This window comes from Wyeomyia smithii, chromosome 3 (assembly GCF_029784165.1).
Source record: "Wyeomyia smithii strain HCP4-BCI-WySm-NY-G18 chromosome 3, ASM2978416v1, whole genome shotgun sequence".
Classification (NCBI taxonomy): domain Eukaryota; kingdom Metazoa; phylum Arthropoda; class Insecta; order Diptera; family Culicidae; genus Wyeomyia; species Wyeomyia smithii.
This window is the reverse complement of record NC_073696.1, coordinates 277,979,731-278,001,288: the sequence shown is the minus strand read 5'-3', so window position 1 is coordinate 278,001,288 and position 21,558 is coordinate 277,979,731. Positions and strand designations below refer to the sequence as shown.

Sequence of the window (21,558 nt, the reverse complement as noted above, 5' to 3'; positions counted from 1 at the left end):
GTTTGCCACAAAATAATATCTATTGAGGAAGTTTGTTAAGTTTGTATGTGATAAATAGTTTGCATACCTATTTTCCGCTTCACTGCAGCATCAGAAAGCTCAGGAGCACTCCTACTTTTCTCGCCATTGAGCGTCGTTCTGCATACAGATATCACTGCCAACTGGTTGAAAATATCGCGTAAATCAGGCCTCGTCAATATACTAAAAATATGTTTGGTGTTTCAAGTGTTATTTAGAGGACTTGGATATTATTTACTAACCTAAAAGATCTGTACAGGGAGACGAAACTTAAAAAGTCAAGCTGTGTTTCGTGGGTTACCGTTCCTATGCGTAAGTTTTTCATATTCTGCCTGAGTTGATCATGTGGACCATTACGATCTTTCCGTCGTTCTGTTGCTCGATTTTTGTCTACTTCGCTTGAGCTATGATCTATTGAAGGACTGCTGTTACTGTTAATGTTATTTTGATTCAGCAAATTGGCAACAGATCGTTTCTTCTTAATTTTTACGGTAGAGTCTTTTTTATTTGATAATGCCGTGAAAGCGGATGTTGCTAATTCTGGAGCGGATTCATTGATGTATGCACCAGAAATTGATCTGATGGAAGATAAGTATAGTTGACCACCAAACGCTTTAATCGCATCACCCACTGTTGGTTCATTGCATGAACCCTCTTCAAAATACAACTGAATGTAAAGTTCTTTCAGCCAAAGCATAGATCGATCAATTAAACTCTGTTGGCGTCGAAGTCCCCGAAGCATCCAGTGCAATCCAATGTACCATGTTCGACATAACATTGGGGGACATAAGATACACAACACTCGATTTTCACTAGCGGAGCTGCCATATAACAATGATACACAACATTCTACGTGTGTTAACCCAAATCGCCTTCCTGCAGCCAGGATTTCCGAATCGTATTCGTGATTGCGAGAACCCATTGTGATATCTTTGATTGTTCCTAGGTCTAATGTCCCTTCTTCTAAGTTTTGACACTGCATTTCCAAATCTCCTGTGTTAGAAAAATATCTGGACGTGAACCGCCATGCAACACTTTCTTCTGGATTATGGTTGAATTCATACTCTGTGGTATGTAAAAAAAATGCTTTTTAATTTAACAGCAAAATGAAAAAAAAAAAATACAGAACAGAGTATCACCTTGTTGTGATTTGATTCTACGCCATGCCGTTCGTTGCCATGAGATATTGGAGCAAGATCGTTCCAGACGAATAAATACATAAGTGGAACGATCCGCCGGAACTTCCGGTTCCCAAAGTACGGCTGTTGTGCCATGATGAAGAATCTGTGTATCATACAAAAAGTAAATGGAAAATGAGAAAAAAAAATCATTAGTTACGTTTTGCTATGACATGCTGTGCCTATTAAATTTTATATTAAACAAATAGAAGAAATGATGCAATATTACTTCATATGTCACATGCCATAATATCAAAGAAATCTTTTAAAAAACAATACGTTATGTTTATTTTATAAAGTGTTGTTTTCGATAGTTCGTAGTTAATACTTAACAAAAATCATGAATGGTATTTCTGTGGGCTCATTTTGGCAATATAGCTGATAATTATAAATAAATGCAAATTTTCGCGTCGGCTCAGCGATCGATAGTTAGGGTTCTGAATGAAATTGCGACTAATAAATAACTAACAAAAAATTGATTTTGCTAAGAAAAAATCAAAGTTTTTTAAATTTATTTCAAAATAATTTGAAAACGGCCGCACTTATAAAGTTCATTGCAATATTTTTTGATGGTTAATGGTTACCCAAATCCTTTAGAATGAAATACAATTATTCTCAAAACGTTGAAATTGAAAAACTGCTCGTAAACATAATTAAAAAAAAAATTGTTTCCCTATCTTGGGCATTTTCAAGTTTTTACAATAAATAAGAAAGTAGGTAAGTTAGTGCTTAGAAATATACGCATATTGCATTTGAAACAGTAGCATAGATGAAACATTCATTCGATTTCAATGAAAGATATGGTTTATTACGCTGAAAGTGCAGAACTCGTTTGAGAAAAATTAATAATATGTAGATAAATATTTTTATGCGTGTACCTGTAATATATGATGATCTACAGCATTGTTTTTACGAACTAACAGAGGTACAATGCTGACACCGTGATCGAAAAACAGAGGCTGTACAGGATTGTAGCTTCCTATTTCAACTTCATAGTCCTCTTCTAGTTCTTGTACATTCGATGGTTGATAAATGGGGATTTTTGTTTGTCTAGGATTGTTGGCAGCAGATCTGAGAAAATCCAGTAAGCTATGAGGGGACTCACGACATAAATTCCTATGATGGCTCAAAAATGCGTTAACTTTTTGCAATGCTGGTAGTATTTTGGTATAAATTTCTTCAGTTAGTGGATCGATTTTCGGTTCGTCCAGCGAATCCGATATCAACAATAGTTCTGTTGGTTCATCTGAAGGTAATGGTATAGTCGATGTACTGAATTGAGCCGGATAATTCAATGGTATTGCGGCCTTAATCAATTTTTGGATAAATTCTTCATCATCAACGTTTGATGGCGTTGGTTTTGAATCACCTAAATAGTACTTTTCCACTCGCTGCAAATCTCGTGATGTTGGTTCAGAAGCAGTTCTAAGTAAGAATTTGATTTCATCGATATGGTTTTTGAAATAGGGGATTGGCCGACATGTCGATATAGCCTATAACAAAAATTACTTCAATAAGTATGACATCGCTAGAGTATTACGAACACAATTAGTAATTAAACATTCAGTTATAGTTTAATATCCGTGAAATTTCAAATGAATATTCTTTTTTAAATTTCTTATAGTATCTAAGTTTGTGATAATTTTGATATATGAAAATTCATTGTTTACATAAATTAACATAAAACAAAAAGATTCTTGTTGAAAAAGTTTTTCATATAGAAAACATTCGTGATAATTTTCAACAATACCATAACTTACTTACCAATGCTCTCGAAAGTGCACTGTTATACTCGCTGGAGTCAAAAACTGTAGAAAGAAATTCATAGACAGTGTTTCGTCCGCGTTCTGTAGCCGGTGTTAGATATAACTCTTTCTTGATTGATCTGAAAGTAAAAATAAAAAACAGTAGACAATTAGTTGACATAAAAAATATCGGAATTAAATATCAGACCAGCCGTGTCAATTATTATTTTTTTATGATTTATTGAGTTTAATGAATTAATTGAATTTAATAATTTGTTTTATTTTTTTATTTGTTGATCACATATAAAAACGATCTGCTTCTCACAAAAATGTGGGTTGAAAAAAATCGGAAGCAAGTAGTTTCCGCCGGCCTACAACTTTCTAATACTGCTGGAGGCCGAAAGAAACCCCTTCTTCAAACTTTCTTAATCACTAGCAGCATATTTGAAAACGAGAATAATGAAAAGTTAGAATGAATTTGAGATATAACACATATAACATTGAACATGTTTTTATAAATTGTTTATGATGCGTTTGCAGAGATATATTGGCAAATGTTAGAACTTACTTCAGACCATCCACTATTTCTTTAGCCCCATTAAAATTCCCAATATTCCAGCATGAAATAGCAACACGCAAAAGACACGCAAAGGCCGCCTTACGTTCGTCATTTGTACCTTGTGACAGAATAAAATAATTGGTCCACGCACTCGTCTGGGTTCCGTAATAAAATGCCGTCCCGCCATCAAGATGAAAAAAAAAAGTTTTAAATATATTATAAAACTTATTACAACCATCTGATATGATAATTAAAAGAATGCATTTCGGCAATAACGACACAATACCTCACAAAACCTTTTACGAATATGATTCAGCTTTGATGTAAACAATTCGGATTTATTGTGAGTAGTAGAGCTACACCTGTCGTTTATGGTAGAGGCGGATGCAGTTCCAATTGTTCCTATCTGCTCTCGCGTGTCACCAGCAATACTACTACGACTACAACTAGTACTCGTTGTATCTGAGGCAGTAAGGATGAGAGTTTCCTCAATAGAAGTATTCGGAGAGAACTCTTGCTGCAGGTCACAGATCGCTTCATCGATGAAATCGTTCGAAGATACCTGAAATCGAATTACCATGAATAGCTTTATTTATCATCAAAATGCAAATATTACAGTCATAGCGCTAAAAAAATGAGCCCATGTAAATATAATAATGCATAAGTTGCAATTTCTGGATGTATTACGTTACAATTTCAATAGTTAACAAAAAATATATTTGCTCGTAGTTGGCAGCGAGGATAAAAAATTTGCTTTTAGTTATTAAGATACTTTAGAAAGTAAGCTACCAGATATAATTGGCGCCATTAAACATTAAATTGTATTTGTGCCGTGTCAAATAAATTATAGATGAACAAAAAAATATATATATATATTTACCTGATAAAATAATTGATACTCAGTATCAGTGATCCTAAGTGCAACCTCTTCAGGAAAGTGCAGGATGTTTTGTAATTCCTCTAACTCACTGAAGCAAGGTGTTTTAGATATTGTCGCTGCAACTGATGTAGAAATTACATTTCCGCTCCCAAATCCGCTGGGCCCGCCAGATGTCGATGTAGTTGACACTGCTAATACCACCGGATTAGCCGTTGCTGTCCCTGATGTTGCTGTTGGGACGACTGTTGATGGCAAATTGCCAACGTGGCTTTGTGAGCTGTCAGTATCAGATACAACATCCTTCTCCGGATGGTTATCCACCAACGTTTCTTTAATTGTCGTGCACTCACTACTAATTGTTATCCTTTCAGTGATAATTATTATTGATTCTGAGTTGCTTGATGATGTCGGGAAAAGTAAAGTTTCTTTTGTTTTGGTTACAGGAATAGATTTAATCACCAATGAAATTGCTTCAAAATTTGGTTTTGAAGTTGTGTTTAGCTGCTTTATTCGTTCAGAAGTGTACAACGTTAGTGCTAGTAATGGTGATGCTTGCTCTAGCGTGAACAATATATTTTTTGCAATGGTACTCTCAAATGGAAGACTTGGAAAAGCTTCATGCATGTTACGCTAATAGACGTAGAAGTTAATTTGACATTTGTAAAGTTGGCAATCTCCTCCACCTTCAGAACCGTACCACGACTCAAAAACTTGCTGGCTTACTTTTAAGGTATATGACGATCACTTAGTTACTCCGATTCTTGTTGAAACTTTTTGCTGGAATTTTATTGCAATCCAATCTATAAATATGAAAAGAAAAAAAAATCCTGGTAAAATGACGTACGTACATTTTCTCACAAAAGTTTTTAAAATCGGTTTTTCTTCAAAACTGTAGCTACTGGTCAGACTCGATTATATATAAATTTAGACTCGATTATATATAGTAGAGCAAAACCGCGCCAAATGACCTTTGGTCGAATATCAACGCTTTTTGATTTTAGCGAAACTTTGAGCACGTTTTTGGCTCAGCGAACTGAGCATTTTTCGCAGATGGAGAGATTTTTTAGACCCATGAATTATTTTCTAAAAGGGCACCCTAGCATAGGTTTATTCGAAGAATTGTAGCTCAGAAACCATTGGTTGTATTGAAAAACTGATTGAGAAGTTTATGGGGATTAATAATACCTCATAATAAAACATGTTTGACTAACAAAAAATGAAGATAAAAACTCAATTTGAATTAAAAAAAAACGTTGATTTTTTTACTAGAGCCATTATATCAACATTTTTTTTATTACTCATATTCAAATGATTTTAAAAGATTCAGTTAATCATTTTAAATCAAAAAGTTTTTGATAGTTAAAATTCTAAATGCATCGGTTTTCGAGTTATTTCGAATTTTAGTTCCAAAATTTTTTAACATTCAAGAAAATACCTACACCTTTTCTTAGTTGTCCGTGGCTCTTCAGTAATATGTTTGATTGATAATATTCAGCTCATTCTTTGACAGGAAAACGATTGGATTAATAATTCAGACACCGTACCTCATACTACCTATACGCTTTCCTTACCTAATGGATTAACAAAAATATGTTTGCCTTGTATCCCTTCCCGATCAGAAGAGCAGAACTAGCAAATTACAAAATTCTATCAACACGAGATACAAATAACAAATTTTGATACGAATTTGTATTTTCCCATAAGCTTTTGATGAGGAAATTGAATCCGAATGAGTTATGATAACAAATTCTGAAATGAAGTTGTTCTGAAACAAGTCTAACAGATTTTTCATCTCTATCGAAACCTGTTATTTCTAACAATAGTTGTTATTATACTGTTCTATATGCTACTTATTTTGTTAGAAAGCTGATACGTTAGTAACAAAGCTTGATATGGGTTTGATACTAGTGAAATCATTTTTGTTACAATTTCTGGTATTATAACACCTAACGGGGTTAAATTGAAAACACAGCCTAAAAGGTTTTTTTCATAACACACTAACAGCTTCTGTTACAATTTTGTTTTGCCTTTCTGATCGGGTACCTACTTGTTTACTAATAATAACTGTTGTAGAGTACTTTACCCGAACCTGCTGGGTTACATTTAATAACTGTTTTCGTATATAAATTCGATTGCGCTTCTCCAGAATTGTTAGTAACAGAATTCTTTCTAGTGAAGATGAATAAAGTGAAAATGGAATACACCAAGCCTAAGTGCTTTAAACGCTTTCCTGATCATCGGTGCTCATCTAGCTTAAACAAATTGAACGAAAATGTTATTGCAAAGTTAGAAATATTAAACAGTTAAGTTCAGTTTACTACGTCTTTATCATTTTGTGTCTCGTTTAGATTATATTATTATATCAAAGTGAAAAATGAGTATGATCTCGAAGAGCATCCACATAAATCATTCATGAAAACATCAACATCAGGATGTGGAAGAAACATTCTGACGACGGAGTTGCAACCACCTGCATCTGTATACGAAATGGAGGAGATACCATCTACTACAAAAATTACATCACTATATGCTCAGGAAAGCAATCAAAAAGAATGTTCTAGAGCACATAAAATTGAGTTATCTAACAAAGGTATAGCTGGAATCAACGTTTTACCGATATCATTGGCAAAGCTCAATCAGGAAAAATATCCCAGAAAAAAGTATCTGAACATTACTGACTCATTTTTCGTTTTGATGCGGAAGATGACCTGGAATTATTGAAACTTAAGGCGAAAGACTTTAACGAGATGATTTCGCAATTAAAAGAAAAAATTACCACGCCCGAATGTTCAATAGAAGATAAAGTAAGAATACTTTCGGTTCTGCCAAACTCTTGGAACCAACAAAGAACACAGTTTAAATTTCACTTTAAACAACTATTAGCAAAGCAAATCCTTGGTGCTAAATTCCGATTCAAAACTTCTGTTTTATTTATACACAGACTTCGCAGCCAACTGTTTAGTGTACAGAACAATTGCGGGGCTAGCACTACGATCCTACTGACACTAACAGTCTTTCCCGAACCGTAACTCGAACACACGTTTTTCAAAAAATAATTTGTTATTATTTTCAAAAAATAATTTGTAATATCTGAAGTACTTCATCATGATACTGTTGCAGTTCAGATGTTTATTGCCGAATTAATTTTTTTTTAACCAAAAATACAGTTGATAAAAGCGAAATTTATGTCCGATAGAGCTGCAACACAATACAACAAAAAAAAGACACTTTGCAAGTCTTTGTAAGTTCAAAACAAAAGATAACGTAGATGCAGAGTGGCATTTTTTGCGACTTCTCCTGGCAATGGCCCATGTGAATGCGATGCAATTGGTGGCATATTAAAACGAATGGCAGGAAAGGCAAGTTTGACTAAAAAACATGAAAATCCCATTACAAAAAAAAATGTCATTTTGTTGGATATCATATAAAGAATACGAACCAGGAGTAACGTAATGGAGCAAAATTTTCAAACAATCAAAAGAAATATGCGGTACTAAGTAAAAGTACTACTCTTTTGTTCTGATTTCAGAAAATAAGACACAAGCGAAGCTGTTTTCAAATGATGAGGTAGCAATCACTCATGATGTATATAGATATAAGATAAAGTTAGCATCCATGTCATAAAAAAAAATGTTATTAGGATAATAAAAACCGAAAATGAGTGTTTAATATATCTAATATTTGATTCTTGAGAACCGTTGACCCAATAGCCTTGTTGTCGAAGAGTGAATTGTACAACATTGATCAAACATTTCAATGTACTTATGGTTTTTGCTGGTGAACCACGGACAAATTAAGAAAATGGTTTATTTTCCTAAATATCAAAAAATTTTCGAAGCTAAATTCAAAATAACTCGAAAACTGATGCATTTAGAATGTTAACTATCAACAGCTTTTTGATTTAAAATAACTATCTCTATCTAATACCTAGGAATAGTTGTACTATTTTGAAAAAAGGCTTAACAAGAATTCGAAAAAAAAATCTTCCATAGAAATGATTTTAATTTCTTCATACTGGACTTTGTATCAAAAGTTGTATAACAACTTCAAATTTCTTTGAAAATTAATAATAAAAAACTTTTTTTTAACTAATTTAAATAAAAACAGAGTTGATTACTGTTATTTTAAATGTTTTTAGTCAATGAAGTTTGTTTTGGGGTGCATATTTTTAATGAGAAATTATTAATTCCCTACAACTTATACAACCCATACGAAAAATTTTGGAGATCTATATAGAAGGAGAGAAAGTCGAAAATAGTTATTTTGTGCTACGTAATTGAAAGACGGTCCCTAATTGATTCACAAATTTAAAAATTTAAAACAATTTGAAATAAATAAAAAATATCAAAACATATTTGAAAAAAAAAAACGAAAAAAAATTAATGGAAAAAAATATCAAAGATGAATACACTTTTCCGAATCAAAAACGCAGCAACGTAAAACAATTGTGCGATAGAATCCAAAGATTCTGGTTTTCGTAAAAAAGTTTGTTTTGGGGTGCATATTTTTAATGAGAAATTATTAATTCCCTACAACTTATACAACCCATACGAAAAATTTTGAAGATCTATATAGAAGGAGAGGAAGTCGAAAATAGTTATTTTGTGCTACGTAATTGAAAGACGGTCCCTAATTGATTCACAAATTTAAAAATTTAAAACAATTTGAAATAAATAAAAAATATTAAAACATATTTGAAAAAAAAACGAAAAAAAATTAATGAAAAAAAATTTCAAAGATGAATACACTTTTCCGAATCAAAAACGCAGCAACGTAAAACAATTGTGCGATAGAAGCCAAAGATTCTGGTTTTCGTAAAAAATATATAATTCAGCCAAATATCAACCGATTTCTTTCGTCGTTAATTATATTTTCAAAGTTTTAGTTTATTTGTAATATTTTTCTTACAAAAATAGACGGCAAATTTCGTATTGAGTTGAAAAAATGCGTGAAAAGGTCTAAAAAATTAGATTTATACTCCAATAACTCAACATATTTCATTGATATTAGTACAAACCAGTATATATTTTGAAAGCTCTATTTGTCCTCTTTGTAAAACTGCTAAAATTTTGAAAATCGGTTGATAAATTACTGAATTAAAAAAAAATAAAGGCGCTTAGGTAAACAAACGTATTTTGACCATAACTTCAGATTTTAGTGGTGTTTGGAGAATTTCTACTATGAGCGAATGTTACCCCCAGCCTACAACCTACAACCAACAGATCTACAACCTATACTAGATCACTTCAGAAGTTCTAAATCGCTGTAGCACAGTGTATAAAAAAACAACAACAGGCAACACTTCCTATCATAACTTATATTTTTCCTGGATTCTCTGGTTTATTTTCATTGAAAACCATTTACAGACCTCGTTCGCTTTTGGCACGTTTCGTTTTTGGCACGGTTCAATTTTGGTGTTGCCACCAAGCGTTGAATTGAATTTTCGCTTCAGTCCGGTAGGCATTGGACAACACTGTTCGGATTAGTTTTTTTTTGCAACATTTGGACCACTGCGACCATTATTTTGATCTTTTGTGGTATACCTCTTCTTTAGTCTAGGTACTCGTGGCAGACATATCACTATTGATGGAAGTGATCGTCGTTGTCCTATCGCACCCTTTCTCCCAATTAGGCACTGAATTTCGTATGAAATGTATTACCTCATTAGGATTCGCAGACCAGACCTCAAAAGGCTCCAAAGTTCCTTTTACAAAGGCTCCTATTCTGCGCTGTATTAGTGCACTGCAGTGGCAGAGCAAATGTTCTGCGGTTTCACATTCGAACCCGCAGAGACGACAAATTTCGTCATCTGACTGACCAATTTGTTTCAGGTGATGCTTACTTGGACAGTGTCCTGTAAACAGTCCGGTAATTGTCCTTAGTCCCTTTTTATTCAAACTAAGCAAATGCTGGCTTTTCTTGACGCTTGGTTTTATAAAGCGTTTAGACTGGCGTAGCCCTACTGAGCATATCCAGTTCTCTTGTATTGTCCTATGTTCCCAGGTTTTCAATTCTGCTTTCAAGGTGCTTGATGACACCCCACAGAACGGTTCTGGGCCAATGAAGTCGGTACATGACCCCTGTCTAGCTAACGTATCGGCTTTTTCATTGCCTTCCACTCCGCAGTGACCAGGAACCCAGTATAACCATACTTGGTTCCTTTCTGCCAGTTGTTTCAGTGGAAGGATGCACTCCCATACTATCTTAGAGGTACATGTGAAGGCTTTTAGTGCTTTAAGTGCTGCTTGGCTATCAGAAAAAATGCATATGTTAGCATGCCTGTATTTCCTAGCCAAACAGACTTGTGCACATTCATAAATTGCAAATATTTCGGCCTGGAACACTGTAGGCCAACGGCCCATTGGTATCGAGATACTTATCCCAGGACCATTTATACCTGCTCCGGTTGAATCATTCATTTTTGAGCCATCTGTGTAAAAGACGACCAAACTTCCCGTTCGGTCTCTATGATTTTGAAAGGTATTTCGAAGTTTGCTTCTGTATTCATCCAATCTTCGATACCTGGTATATGTTTGCTCAGCTGAAAATGTTTGAGGATTGCCAGCTGGCCTGTCTGATCTCCATCAGGTACTTTTTTAAGGCGTGTTAGTCTCAATGCACTTTTTTCCGCCTCTAGTTGTACTACCTGGTGGAGTGGTAATAGATGCAGAATTGCATCTAAGGCTTTCGACGGAGCACTTTTTATTACTCCTGTAATTGCATTACAAATTAGCCTTTGCAACTTGCCAGGCTTGTTCTGCGTTGACCTTTTTTTTTGTTTTAGGCCACCACACTAGCGAGGCATACGTTATTCTTGGTCTTATTATTGCCTGGTACAACCAATAGATCATACTTGGCCTTAGACCCCATGTTCTGCCAATAGCTTTGCTACATGCCCAGAGGGCACTCGTAGCTTTACCGATGACATATTCAATTCAATGACATATTCAATTCAAATTCGGATTAGTTATATAATTGGCTATTGGATTTTACCTTAAGTCCGGTAGGCATCATAGAAAAATTAAATTTGGACATGTTACAAGGTGAACCTAGATGAAAATTTCCCCTAACTTTGAGCCAAATCCGTGATGGTCGTGTCCAAGTTGCATGGACACTTCGTATGGAACGACCCATATGTCGTTGAAAATTCTATTATTCAATTGTAGACTTTTTTCTAGAAAAACACACATAAAAAAGAAAAAATATCTTAGAAAAAAATTTATAAAAAATAGGTTTGAAAAAATTGGTGTACAGCCATGATACACATCTTATATAAAATTTTCGTTAACACTATTTCTCACCAAAAAAAATCAGTTGGATAATTGTTCTCTTAAAACATCATCATTTCATATTTTTGGGCATATTTGTTTTTTCTTCCAATAATAATTTGGAAGTCGCTCGAATGCTGTTAGCAGGTAGTAGTAGTTTGATTATGCCCTATTTAATAGATATCGTCGCACTTTAGAATGGTTGTCACCATGTCACTATTATAACAAAATTAGTTGCGGAAGGAGAAACCCACATATTCTATCATTGCTGCCATATTTCATATCATTTTCTAACTGACCCGTCCGACACTTGTATATGTATATGTGTATTATTACGTGCACACTCTTCTTTGAGTAGTAAGCCGTCAGTCTTCCCAAGTCGCTTGCTGGATAATTACATACGACGAACTTGTCTCGAACACGTAAAAACACTATAAGTTGTGAATGATACTTGTAGTAATGAGCTGGGTTACGGGTACGAATTGTTGAAAGCTAGTCAACTCGTTTAGTTGCTGTGTCGTGTCTCTTTTCTTGGTCTTGCTTAAATTCTGAAAATCCTTTTTGTATGGATACACGGGATTGTCCGCGTATCTATCTGCATGGTGTGATGATGGGACGGAAAACATACTTCAAGAATATCGTGTCACGCGGTCTGGCAAGGATACTTAGGTTTGTTATCTGGTAAGTAGCAACTGTATGCTGAGAAAGAAATATTTTGAATGGGTATCGTGTTCTATGATTTGTGTGCGAATAGTAAATAATATAAATCATTTTAAGCGTTTAAATAAGAAAAGGTATTTATGACATACGCCCATTATTGTTCTAAATTGATGAATTTATGCCACAACATTAGTTACAGTCAAACCAAATATACAAATAAATAATATTTGAATTTATTAAACCTATTTCTATAGAGCAGAAAAAAATATTGAACAATAATACTCTTCAACTGTTTTGTAGCTATGAAGGAAGAATAAAACAATGAAATAATAATAAAATGAGATAAGACAATGAATAATGTACTGCTTTCATATCTCATTATCACGCTATCTAATATTTTTATGTTAATATTTAATGATATTTTCCTTGACAGCGATCAATGACTGAACCCTAGTAATCTCTTTTCCTTTCAAGCAACAGAAGATTTTTACTGTTACGCAATATTTTCATTTATCACCCCATTTTGTTTACAACGTTCCTGGTATGAGTTCTGCAGTAACCACAGGAACACAATCATAATTTCTGTTGTAGTACGATAATTCAGAGATATTTTTAGATTTTATTTATAGAATAAATAACTACAATTCTGCTCAAGGAGATCAAATTGCAAAATTTCTAAAAAACTTATATGATTATATTGTTTAGAAAAATAAAAAAGAGAATTTTCTAAAAACATGATTACTGACAAAAAATAAACAAATTTAATAGTAAATTAACAATCTCAGCGAAATACAAAACATTTGTTTATAAACCAGGCATACAAAAAAAATTAACTTCTGTCAGACCACACACATGGCTCAAGTTTTTGTACGTTTCTTTTCTCGAACGAACTATGTTTTAAATCGTATTCTATGCACTGATAGTTGAAATATTTCTCATCACACTTACTCTCAGAACAGTTTTTTTTATGATAATAGGCTCAACTCAAAATTCGTAAAAATCAAGTTCGTAAAAATAAAATTAATATCTTCGTAGATCTGTTTAAAACGTACAATTCGCAAAAAAAAGGCTGAAAACAAATATATGAAACATTGAAAATTTTCAAACAAAATGCATCTACGCCCTTTAACCCTGGAAGGATAATTACATTTTGATACGTGTAAAACGATAATAATGCATCAAATTAACTCCCGACAATTGAATAATTTAAAATAATGTATTCTTTATATCAATGAATGGTCATTACGGTGTTGGTAAATAACAGCCACCAGAATCAAGTTTTGATATTAAGAAAAAATGAGAAAAAACCAGCGCACTATTAGCAAAAAATGAGCAATATTGCTGAAAGCGAAGGGTCAAATTGACGCAAAATATCTTTCCAGGGTTGACAAAGCAGTGGGTAACCATTTTTGATGGTTGTTCAACCTTCAACCTGTTTTTCTTCAAGTTAATATTTTATTTTAGTTATATAGTTGACTGTAAGCCTCTCTTCCTTTTCAGTATAATTCAAAACAACTATATTGTTAATTGTATTATTTGCACTTTTAGTTGAAATATTGCTCATCATACTTACTCTCAGATTTGAAAGCCGCGCCTACGTAGCTAATTTCCATTGAAATGAGAACATAGTTCGGGAGGAGTTTTACTTTGTCGTTGGTTGTTCTAACGGAGCTGAACGCCTCTGATCTTTAGATTATGTAGTTTAAAAATTTACGTTTTTATTATTCTTGCATAAACATACAAAGAACCCAAAGTTTTTTCGTCGAGGTTTCTTCTCATCCATTCACTTTTCACGTACTGTTGTCGGTCTTATCCTTTCAATGTTTTCTGGAAGTGAAAACCTTCCCGCTCTCCTCTCTTGGTTTACATCATCCAGCCAACTAACTTCTGTTATTCAGAGCAAAAGAGAAAGTCAGTACACCATCATTAACCGCACTTGCATAAAAAATTTAGCTTTTCAATCAATTATACATCATAGTAGTTGTTTTGTATATATTAAATCGTTTATTACGGAGTCACATTGAAATAAAATGTCCATTAGATCTTTCAGAAAATATTTTTACTTCGCATAGTTAAAGGTATTGAGAAAAGTACAGACAATGGGCGAACGGAAAATTTCCATTACCAAATTAACTCTGCCTTTGCGCTCACAATAAAAAAGTTCTTTTTCACTTAAAGGTCAAGCGACTGTCGACTTCTTTGTTCACACGATAACCGGATCTAAAACAGTTTATTTGAAGCCCTGAATTAAAACAAGTTTGAGAAAACATTTACAAGCTTTAATTTGCCCTTGTGAAGATTCCACAAGAATTCAGATTAGTTTTTCACGCCCTGATCGACGGTTAGACAGACAGGTTGCCTCCGTTCCCAATAACGACAAAGAAAGAACTGTGAAGTGAAAATTCCGTGAAATTCTCTCTTTGGACCATCGTTTATACTCGGATGTGGATCAGCTTCGTGTTTCACTCACCAACACTATAACAATATTAAGGGTTCATCCAGATCCCTACGAAAATCACACTATGTTTGTGTTTCAGCAAACATTCATTTGCAGCATGAAGATATATTTTTTAAACTTGTCCTACAAATTGCTATGTTTGCTACCCTGATAAGATGATGCCTATATCATTGTCTTTTCTACTATAATCTTCCTTTTATAAACCGACGCGTTTACAAAGTTTGTAATTGCTCTATGATTGCCACGTGTGAAATGAGCATTTATATCTTCTGCCAGTGACTTTTGTAGACGACATCCCTTCTTATCACCATTCGGAAAAACTTCGGAAGCCTGGAGAAAATTATTCATTTCTCATTTAGTACCTCCGCACGGTGTTATCCATACGAGTACTTTTCAGAATAATTAATATTACGACATTCTACTGTTTATTTATATACGGTATACTAAGATACATTTTTCGCGAATAATGTTCCGATTTGTGTTTTTACCGTCATTCGATTAGCTAATAATAACATAATGTAGTTAGTATAAATATAAAATATAATCACTTTTTTGTGAATTTTCTCCCGTTGTTCTAGAATAACATCCGAACGATTCTTTCGGGCGTACCTGCGCGCGCATTCAATTACGGTAAACGGAAGGGAGTTACCCAGTTGACGTATGGGGTGAGAAAGGGCGTTGGGCGCAATCGATTGAGTGTTCGGAACCAAACACTCAATTGACACAGGTTTACATATTCCATTCAGATTTCCTCGTGGTTATTTTACACATGTGTTCGCCTTCGTGTCGACAACAAACATAAAGGGTAACAACCCCAAAAATCGCCTCCCCATTTTGCGCCCACACAGTAGATCATGGTAAATTTAAACTTACTTTAGTTACGGTTAATGATTATATATAACACTCTTAAAATTTATAATGTTTTGTGTGCTATGCTAATATTTTATAACTACAAACTATCTATATTCACTTGCTTGGATGGCAAAAAATTGCAGTGGAAAAGTTGACATATATCGTTTAATTCATATTAAGTTTTGTAAAAGTTCTTTCAATTATAATGAATTCGCCCTGAACGAGCTGTCATAAAGTGTTTTGATTCCAACAGTAAAACCAATTTTCGACTCCGTGATGAATCTACTAAAGTTCTTGAAAAGCATAGATTTTATAGGTTTTCTTCGTTGTATTTGCTGTATCGAACTATAAAATATCGGAGTGATTACTCCTAGGCTAAGATTTCTGCCGCTGTCCTCAAAGCACGTGGTAAGCAGATAAGATTTAATGATTTAGGTGGATGGTTAAACTCAATTTCCCAATGATCTGAAATTACGAAAAACTTAACTGATCAATTTTGCAATTTTTAAAATTGATTTGAAATTTTGCACTGACTTAGCAAACTGAGTTTTTTCCCGTGGAGGAAACATTCTTTAGACACATGAGTAATTTTCTAGAAGAGCGTATACATAGATTTTCATTTCAACGCATTGGTTAAAAAAATGTCTGAGAATGAATTGCAAAGAACGAAAGTTACGGTATACAGTAAGGTCGCTTTTTACGCGGTTTTTTTTTTACGCGGGTTGCTTTTCTCCATTACTCAAAAACGGTACAAGATATCGACCTTATTTCAATCACGTTTTTCGTTTTAGGCCACGAGTGATCATATATCAGTTTTCAAAAAAATTCACAATTTTTGGTGTAAATACTCAAAATTTGAAATATTGCATTTTGGTCTCTAGATTGACCACTATCATATTCAAACGAGATTTGAACGTTTTAGGACGGTTTTCTTTGTTATATTTGCAACTCAAAAAAGTCGTTTTTTACGCGAGCCCATACAAATTTGGAACGCATCCCCCGCGTAAAAAGCGACCTTAGTGTAGTTCTCTATGACATCTGTGACTCAAAAGTATAACGTTATAGTTCAGAAGGGAGATAAAACTGGGTAACATAACAGTATAAAGTATAACAGAAGGTATAACATAAAGACTATGAGCTATTCCATCATGACAAATTTGTACAATGGTTGCTTTTAGGACCGTGTAAAAATTTCCCGATGACCCGTAATTACTGAATGATACTGATATTTTCAATACAGATTGGACTATTCCTTTGAATATGATAATATTGAGTTTTTAGATTGTAACGTCACTCCTAAATGACCCATAGTTTAATGAATTATAACATTAACCCATTTTATCAAATTTATTCACAATTATTTGACAGATGTGACGTAAACTAATTATGACGCATCAAGTATGTTAGCAGACACAGACGAATATTTTATAGACAGAACAAAAATTTCGTGACGTTACAACGCAGACCTATCCCGGTTGTAGCCTAGACTGTATTTGACCAGACTGAGATCTTTTAGAGTCAGATTAAACGTGTTTTTGAGTATGAAGAAAAATTGAAATATTAGTTTCATTAAATGTGAAGGATTCTCATGAAGTAAAAAACTATATGTTTTTCGTGACGTTCCAACGCTTAAATATTCCTGCTTTCATAAAAGCTCAAAATCAACATTGAAAGAAGCATTTATTCCATAGTCATATAACCTAAAAAAATATTATAAGTGTATACTCCTGTTCTGGAATCATTTGAAAAATATGTATGAAAAAACGCTTGTTTTTTTGTTAATTTTACTTGAATTTTGTAATAAGTTTTTCATAGTTTCTTAAGCACTGTAAGTCAATTACTATATAATCTAGAAAAAATAATTACATTACAGGAATATGCATCTCAAAAATTGGTTCATTGGTGTACTTCCGCGGGGAAAGTGTCGATGAATTCCTTTCACTCTTCACCAGCCAGTTGCGTAACAAAATTTTTTTGTTTTTTTTTTTCATATCTTGATTTGTTTCATTTGTTCCATTACATTTAGGAAGCAACTGAATTTTTTTTTGAATAGCTTAACGATCAAGTGTTATTTGCATTTCCGTTGTATTTCAGGAGTGGGCGAGATATGGGTTTTTGGGTGGGCGAAATTAGAATTTTGGGGCACGAATGTAGGGGCATGGACATCCATCAGGAAATTTCTATTTAACATGACTAGATAAGTTATTCTTTCTGTAATGCAACCCGAATGTGTAACACAATGTATATTGTGCACTATACAGTAGATACTGAACGTCGTCCAAGTAACACATTAAAATGTATCACGTTCAACTTGTTGGTCTTGAATAAAGTGGTCAATTTATGGGTTCGTTACCCTATGACATATCAAAGCGTGGGAAACTTAAAACATATCAAAACATATATAATACGATTGTTTTACACAGTTCCAAAAAATGAAATTTACAACTAATACAAATGAAAATACATAATGGTTTCATGAAGTGCAAAACATACACAATTTTACATCGTGAATAATGCACTTTATAGGATCGTTTTTAACCATGTGAATTAGCATGGTGAGTGATATAAACTCAAAGCTATAAATATATACATGCATTCAACTTTACAATATATTCATTTATATTTCATGTGAAAAAGAAATGCAACACGAAATATTTCATGGTTTCAAATGCTACTCTTATGTGCATGTGAAAAAAAGTGAATTTACGCGATTTTTTATTGAGCACGCGGCATTTAGGTTGTGTGTTAAGGGGTTATATACCTTTTTGGTCGAGAAAAATGAGGGAAGTTTGAATTCATTTTTAAGTGCATAGCACCATTTTCATTGCATCAAAGTGATATTTTTCTGAAAGTGCAGTTAATCAACAACAAAAAAATATGTTTGATTTTGAGGTATACCAATTATGACTGGAGTAATGGCCATTTCCCCGAAACGCTATTTTTTGCAGAGGCCTGCGGTGATCCTGATAGAGACTCAGCGGGTCAACCGAAATAAAAAAACTCATATTATTTCATTAGTTTAGAACTGTGCCGGGTCCTTGAACGATCGCTTTTATGAGTATTTTGTTTTCAGTGCAAACGAGAACGTTTTTCCCAAAAAATGCACGTTTTGAGCGCCAAAAATTGCATTAAAAATTTTTTGCGGAAAAATGTAGCTGTATGTTTCAAAAAGCAAACGTTCAATGACCGGTGAATTTAATAACGCAAATTCAAAAAAAAAAGATGAAGAAAATCGGTTCAGTAGTTTTCCCGCAATCAGGATCACGGCAAAGTCATTTCTCGAAAAATACTATTCCGAGATAATCGCGTGTAAAGTTTCAAGTTTAGCTTATGCGGCCGTGGCAAGGCGCGCTGCAAATCGCTCTAACTTTCTTCCTATTGCTCAGATCTTTATGAAAATTTGTGAAAATGTTCTCAAGATGTTGTACTTGAAGATAATGCAATAACATTTTTCTCGGTTTTTTGAAAACTAAAAAGGTATATAACCCCTTAACTTACTTTTCAATCGCTCTAACTTTCTTCCTATTGCTCAGATCTTTATGACAATTTGTGAAAATGTTCTCAAGATGTTGTACTTGAAGATAATGCAGTAAAATTTTTCTCGGTTTTTTGAAAACTAAAAAGGTATATAACCCCTTAACTTACCTTTCAATATAGTTGATTTTTTCAGAATATAACGGTGCTAAAATGCCATTTCTAAATAATATAGTTGAATTTTGAAAATATGACACGGGATGGAGCGGCGCTTGTGCATTTGTTTTTTTTAAATATGTATATCTTGTAGTCTATATTGATTAACGAAATAAATAAATAAATAAAAAAATAAATGAATAAAAAGTCGCAGTGAAGAAAATACCCAACACGGAAAAAAAATTGTTTTACAGAGTTTATTCATTAAGATAACTGTTGTTTCCGTTTCTTTTTTTATTTTCGCGAAAAATTAATCTTCAATAAATTATTCAATCTTACAGTTTTTGAAAAGTTATAATCTAAAAAACTAAACTAAAATATATCATTTTAAAATTAAAAAAAAATAAATAGAGGTAAAATATACGCACACGTCTTGTTTGGCTTTTCTTATCAACATTCACGTGAAGGCTGCCAAAATAATAAGTTCAACTGTATAAAGGAGGAAGAAGGATGCTTTTTGCCCGTGCTTGTCAAGCCTTGAACTGATGGTTTGGTTTCATACTACGAGCAATGAAAACAGAAACTAGAATATTTATTAGGATTTATTTACTTGACATGTCAACTAATTCAATTCACATTTGAGTGCATTTTCAAATAGGATTACTGACTGTTAAACTACTGTTGTATAGCGAAATGGGTTTTCATAGAGTTACTTGATTGATCCAGAAAATGATCAACAACTGAAAAAAGATTTTAAATAGCAACACAAATAAATGCTTGAGACTGTTGTTACATATATTAACACAGGTTATTAATAGGAAAAGCGTAAATGAGCGTAACATCACACTGTATTGATCAAAGGTGTCAATCACTGGAGCACGGTATGTGTTGCAAATGAATGCTTAATTTGTCGATGGGGCGGAAATAATGAAATCCAATGGTTAGATGTCTTCACTCACCACGCTAATGATAGCTTGTCCAGTATCCTTGAGTCGCAAATGATGCTCAGAAATTCGACTCTATAATATTGCTTCCATTTTGTCAATGAAAAATAGGTATGAACAGTGTGTTCTAAATCAATCCGTAATAGTTATAGGAGTTTGCATTTTCCTATAAAATGCAAGTTCTAAACAATTGAAAATTTCAGTTCTGTTACTAAAAAATGCTCTTCGTGCGCAAATTGTATAAAAAGTATGTTTGAATATGGCATGTGTTCGACATCGAAACAAACAGTTGGATCCGGGTTCTGGTCCGGTCGAAAATCGGAACGTGCTCGTTCTGGTTCAGATCCGGAGTCCAAACCGTTACTGCCATCTAGTTTTCTGGCGGATCATGCACGATAAATCGATTTTGTTAATAACCAGTTTTATGCGCATTTAACTCATAAGATAGCAGTACTAACCATTGTAAAGGTGTCGTGGGCAAAATGTATTAAAAATCTGAAAGTCAGGTATCTTGTTTTAGTCATCTTTAGTTAAAAGTTAACAACTCAATATACAGATCAATTTTTTTTTTCGTTTTGACTGCATTAACATGAGAAATAACTACAAGATACTATTGTGCTTTATAAGAAACCTTTTTTTTTCTGACTCGTTATATATAGGATTCGAATCTATATAATAAAAAGAGGAGACTATGTATATATATATATATATATATATATATATATATATATATATATATATATATATATATATATATATATATATATATATATATATATATATATATATATATATATATATATATATATATATATATATATATATTATGATATATATTATGTATGTATATATTATGATGATATGGGTCAATCTAGTAGCTTAAGTATTTATGATAAATATTAGTAAAAAATGAGTATGTGTGTCCAATCACAAATGGTGACTTCTCAACACTGTTAGAAATTTGTAATTTTAATTGTTAGTTTGTTTAATTTGTTTGCTTTCGCAATTAGGACTTATCATTCGTAGGGATTTAAACCTACTTGTCAGAAAAGGGGAAGTAAACTTACAACTAACTTAATTGCTAACTTATTGGCTATAAAGAGAGCTTATCGAAGCAATTGAGGATTGCAACGATTTTTGTCGAAAATTGTTAATAATTTTATTTGACATAGTTTCTAATGGTTCAACACCAGTAAGTCTATGTAATTCGAGTGTACCAAACCAAGGAGGACGCTTCAAAATCATTTTCAGAATTTTATTCTGAATCCTTTGGAGCGTTTTCTTCCTTGTTGAACAGCAACTTGACCAGATCGGTACAGCATAAAGCATTGCTGGTCTAAAAATTTGTTTGTATATCAAAAGTTTG

At 33.2% G+C, this 21,558-nt stretch overlaps 1 protein-coding gene across 2 annotated transcripts in view; it reads right to left on the bottom strand.

Moving 5' to 3' along the window:
* The window catches only part of LOC129732750 (1-phosphatidylinositol 4,5-bisphosphate phosphodiesterase epsilon-1-like), a 31,172-nt gene extending 16,152 nt beyond the window's left edge, over window positions 1-15,020 (bottom strand). The window contains exons 1-10 of one of the 2 annotated variants that reach the window (XM_055693938.1): window positions 14,434-15,020; window positions 13,882-14,195; window positions 4,381-5,180; window positions 3,787-4,062; window positions 3,510-3,655; window positions 2,961-3,081; window positions 2,075-2,689; window positions 1,158-1,302; window positions 261-1,083; window positions 68-201 (exon numbers count right to left, since the gene is read on the bottom strand). In XM_055693938.1, coding sequence (XP_055549913.1) covers window positions 68-201; window positions 261-1,083; window positions 1,158-1,302; window positions 2,075-2,689; window positions 2,961-3,081; window positions 3,510-3,655; window positions 3,787-4,062; window positions 4,381-5,004 — 2,884 coding nt within the window. In that variant the 5' untranslated portion in view covers window positions 5,005-5,180; window positions 13,882-14,195; window positions 14,434-15,020. The remainder of the gene's footprint in view (window positions 1-67; window positions 202-260; window positions 1,084-1,157; window positions 1,303-2,074; window positions 2,690-2,960; window positions 3,082-3,509; window positions 3,656-3,786; window positions 4,063-4,380; window positions 5,181-13,881; window positions 14,196-14,433) is intronic. The other variant, XM_055693937.1, reaches the window with a different exon arrangement.
* Between the last annotated feature and the right edge of the window lie 6,538 nt (window positions 15,021-21,558).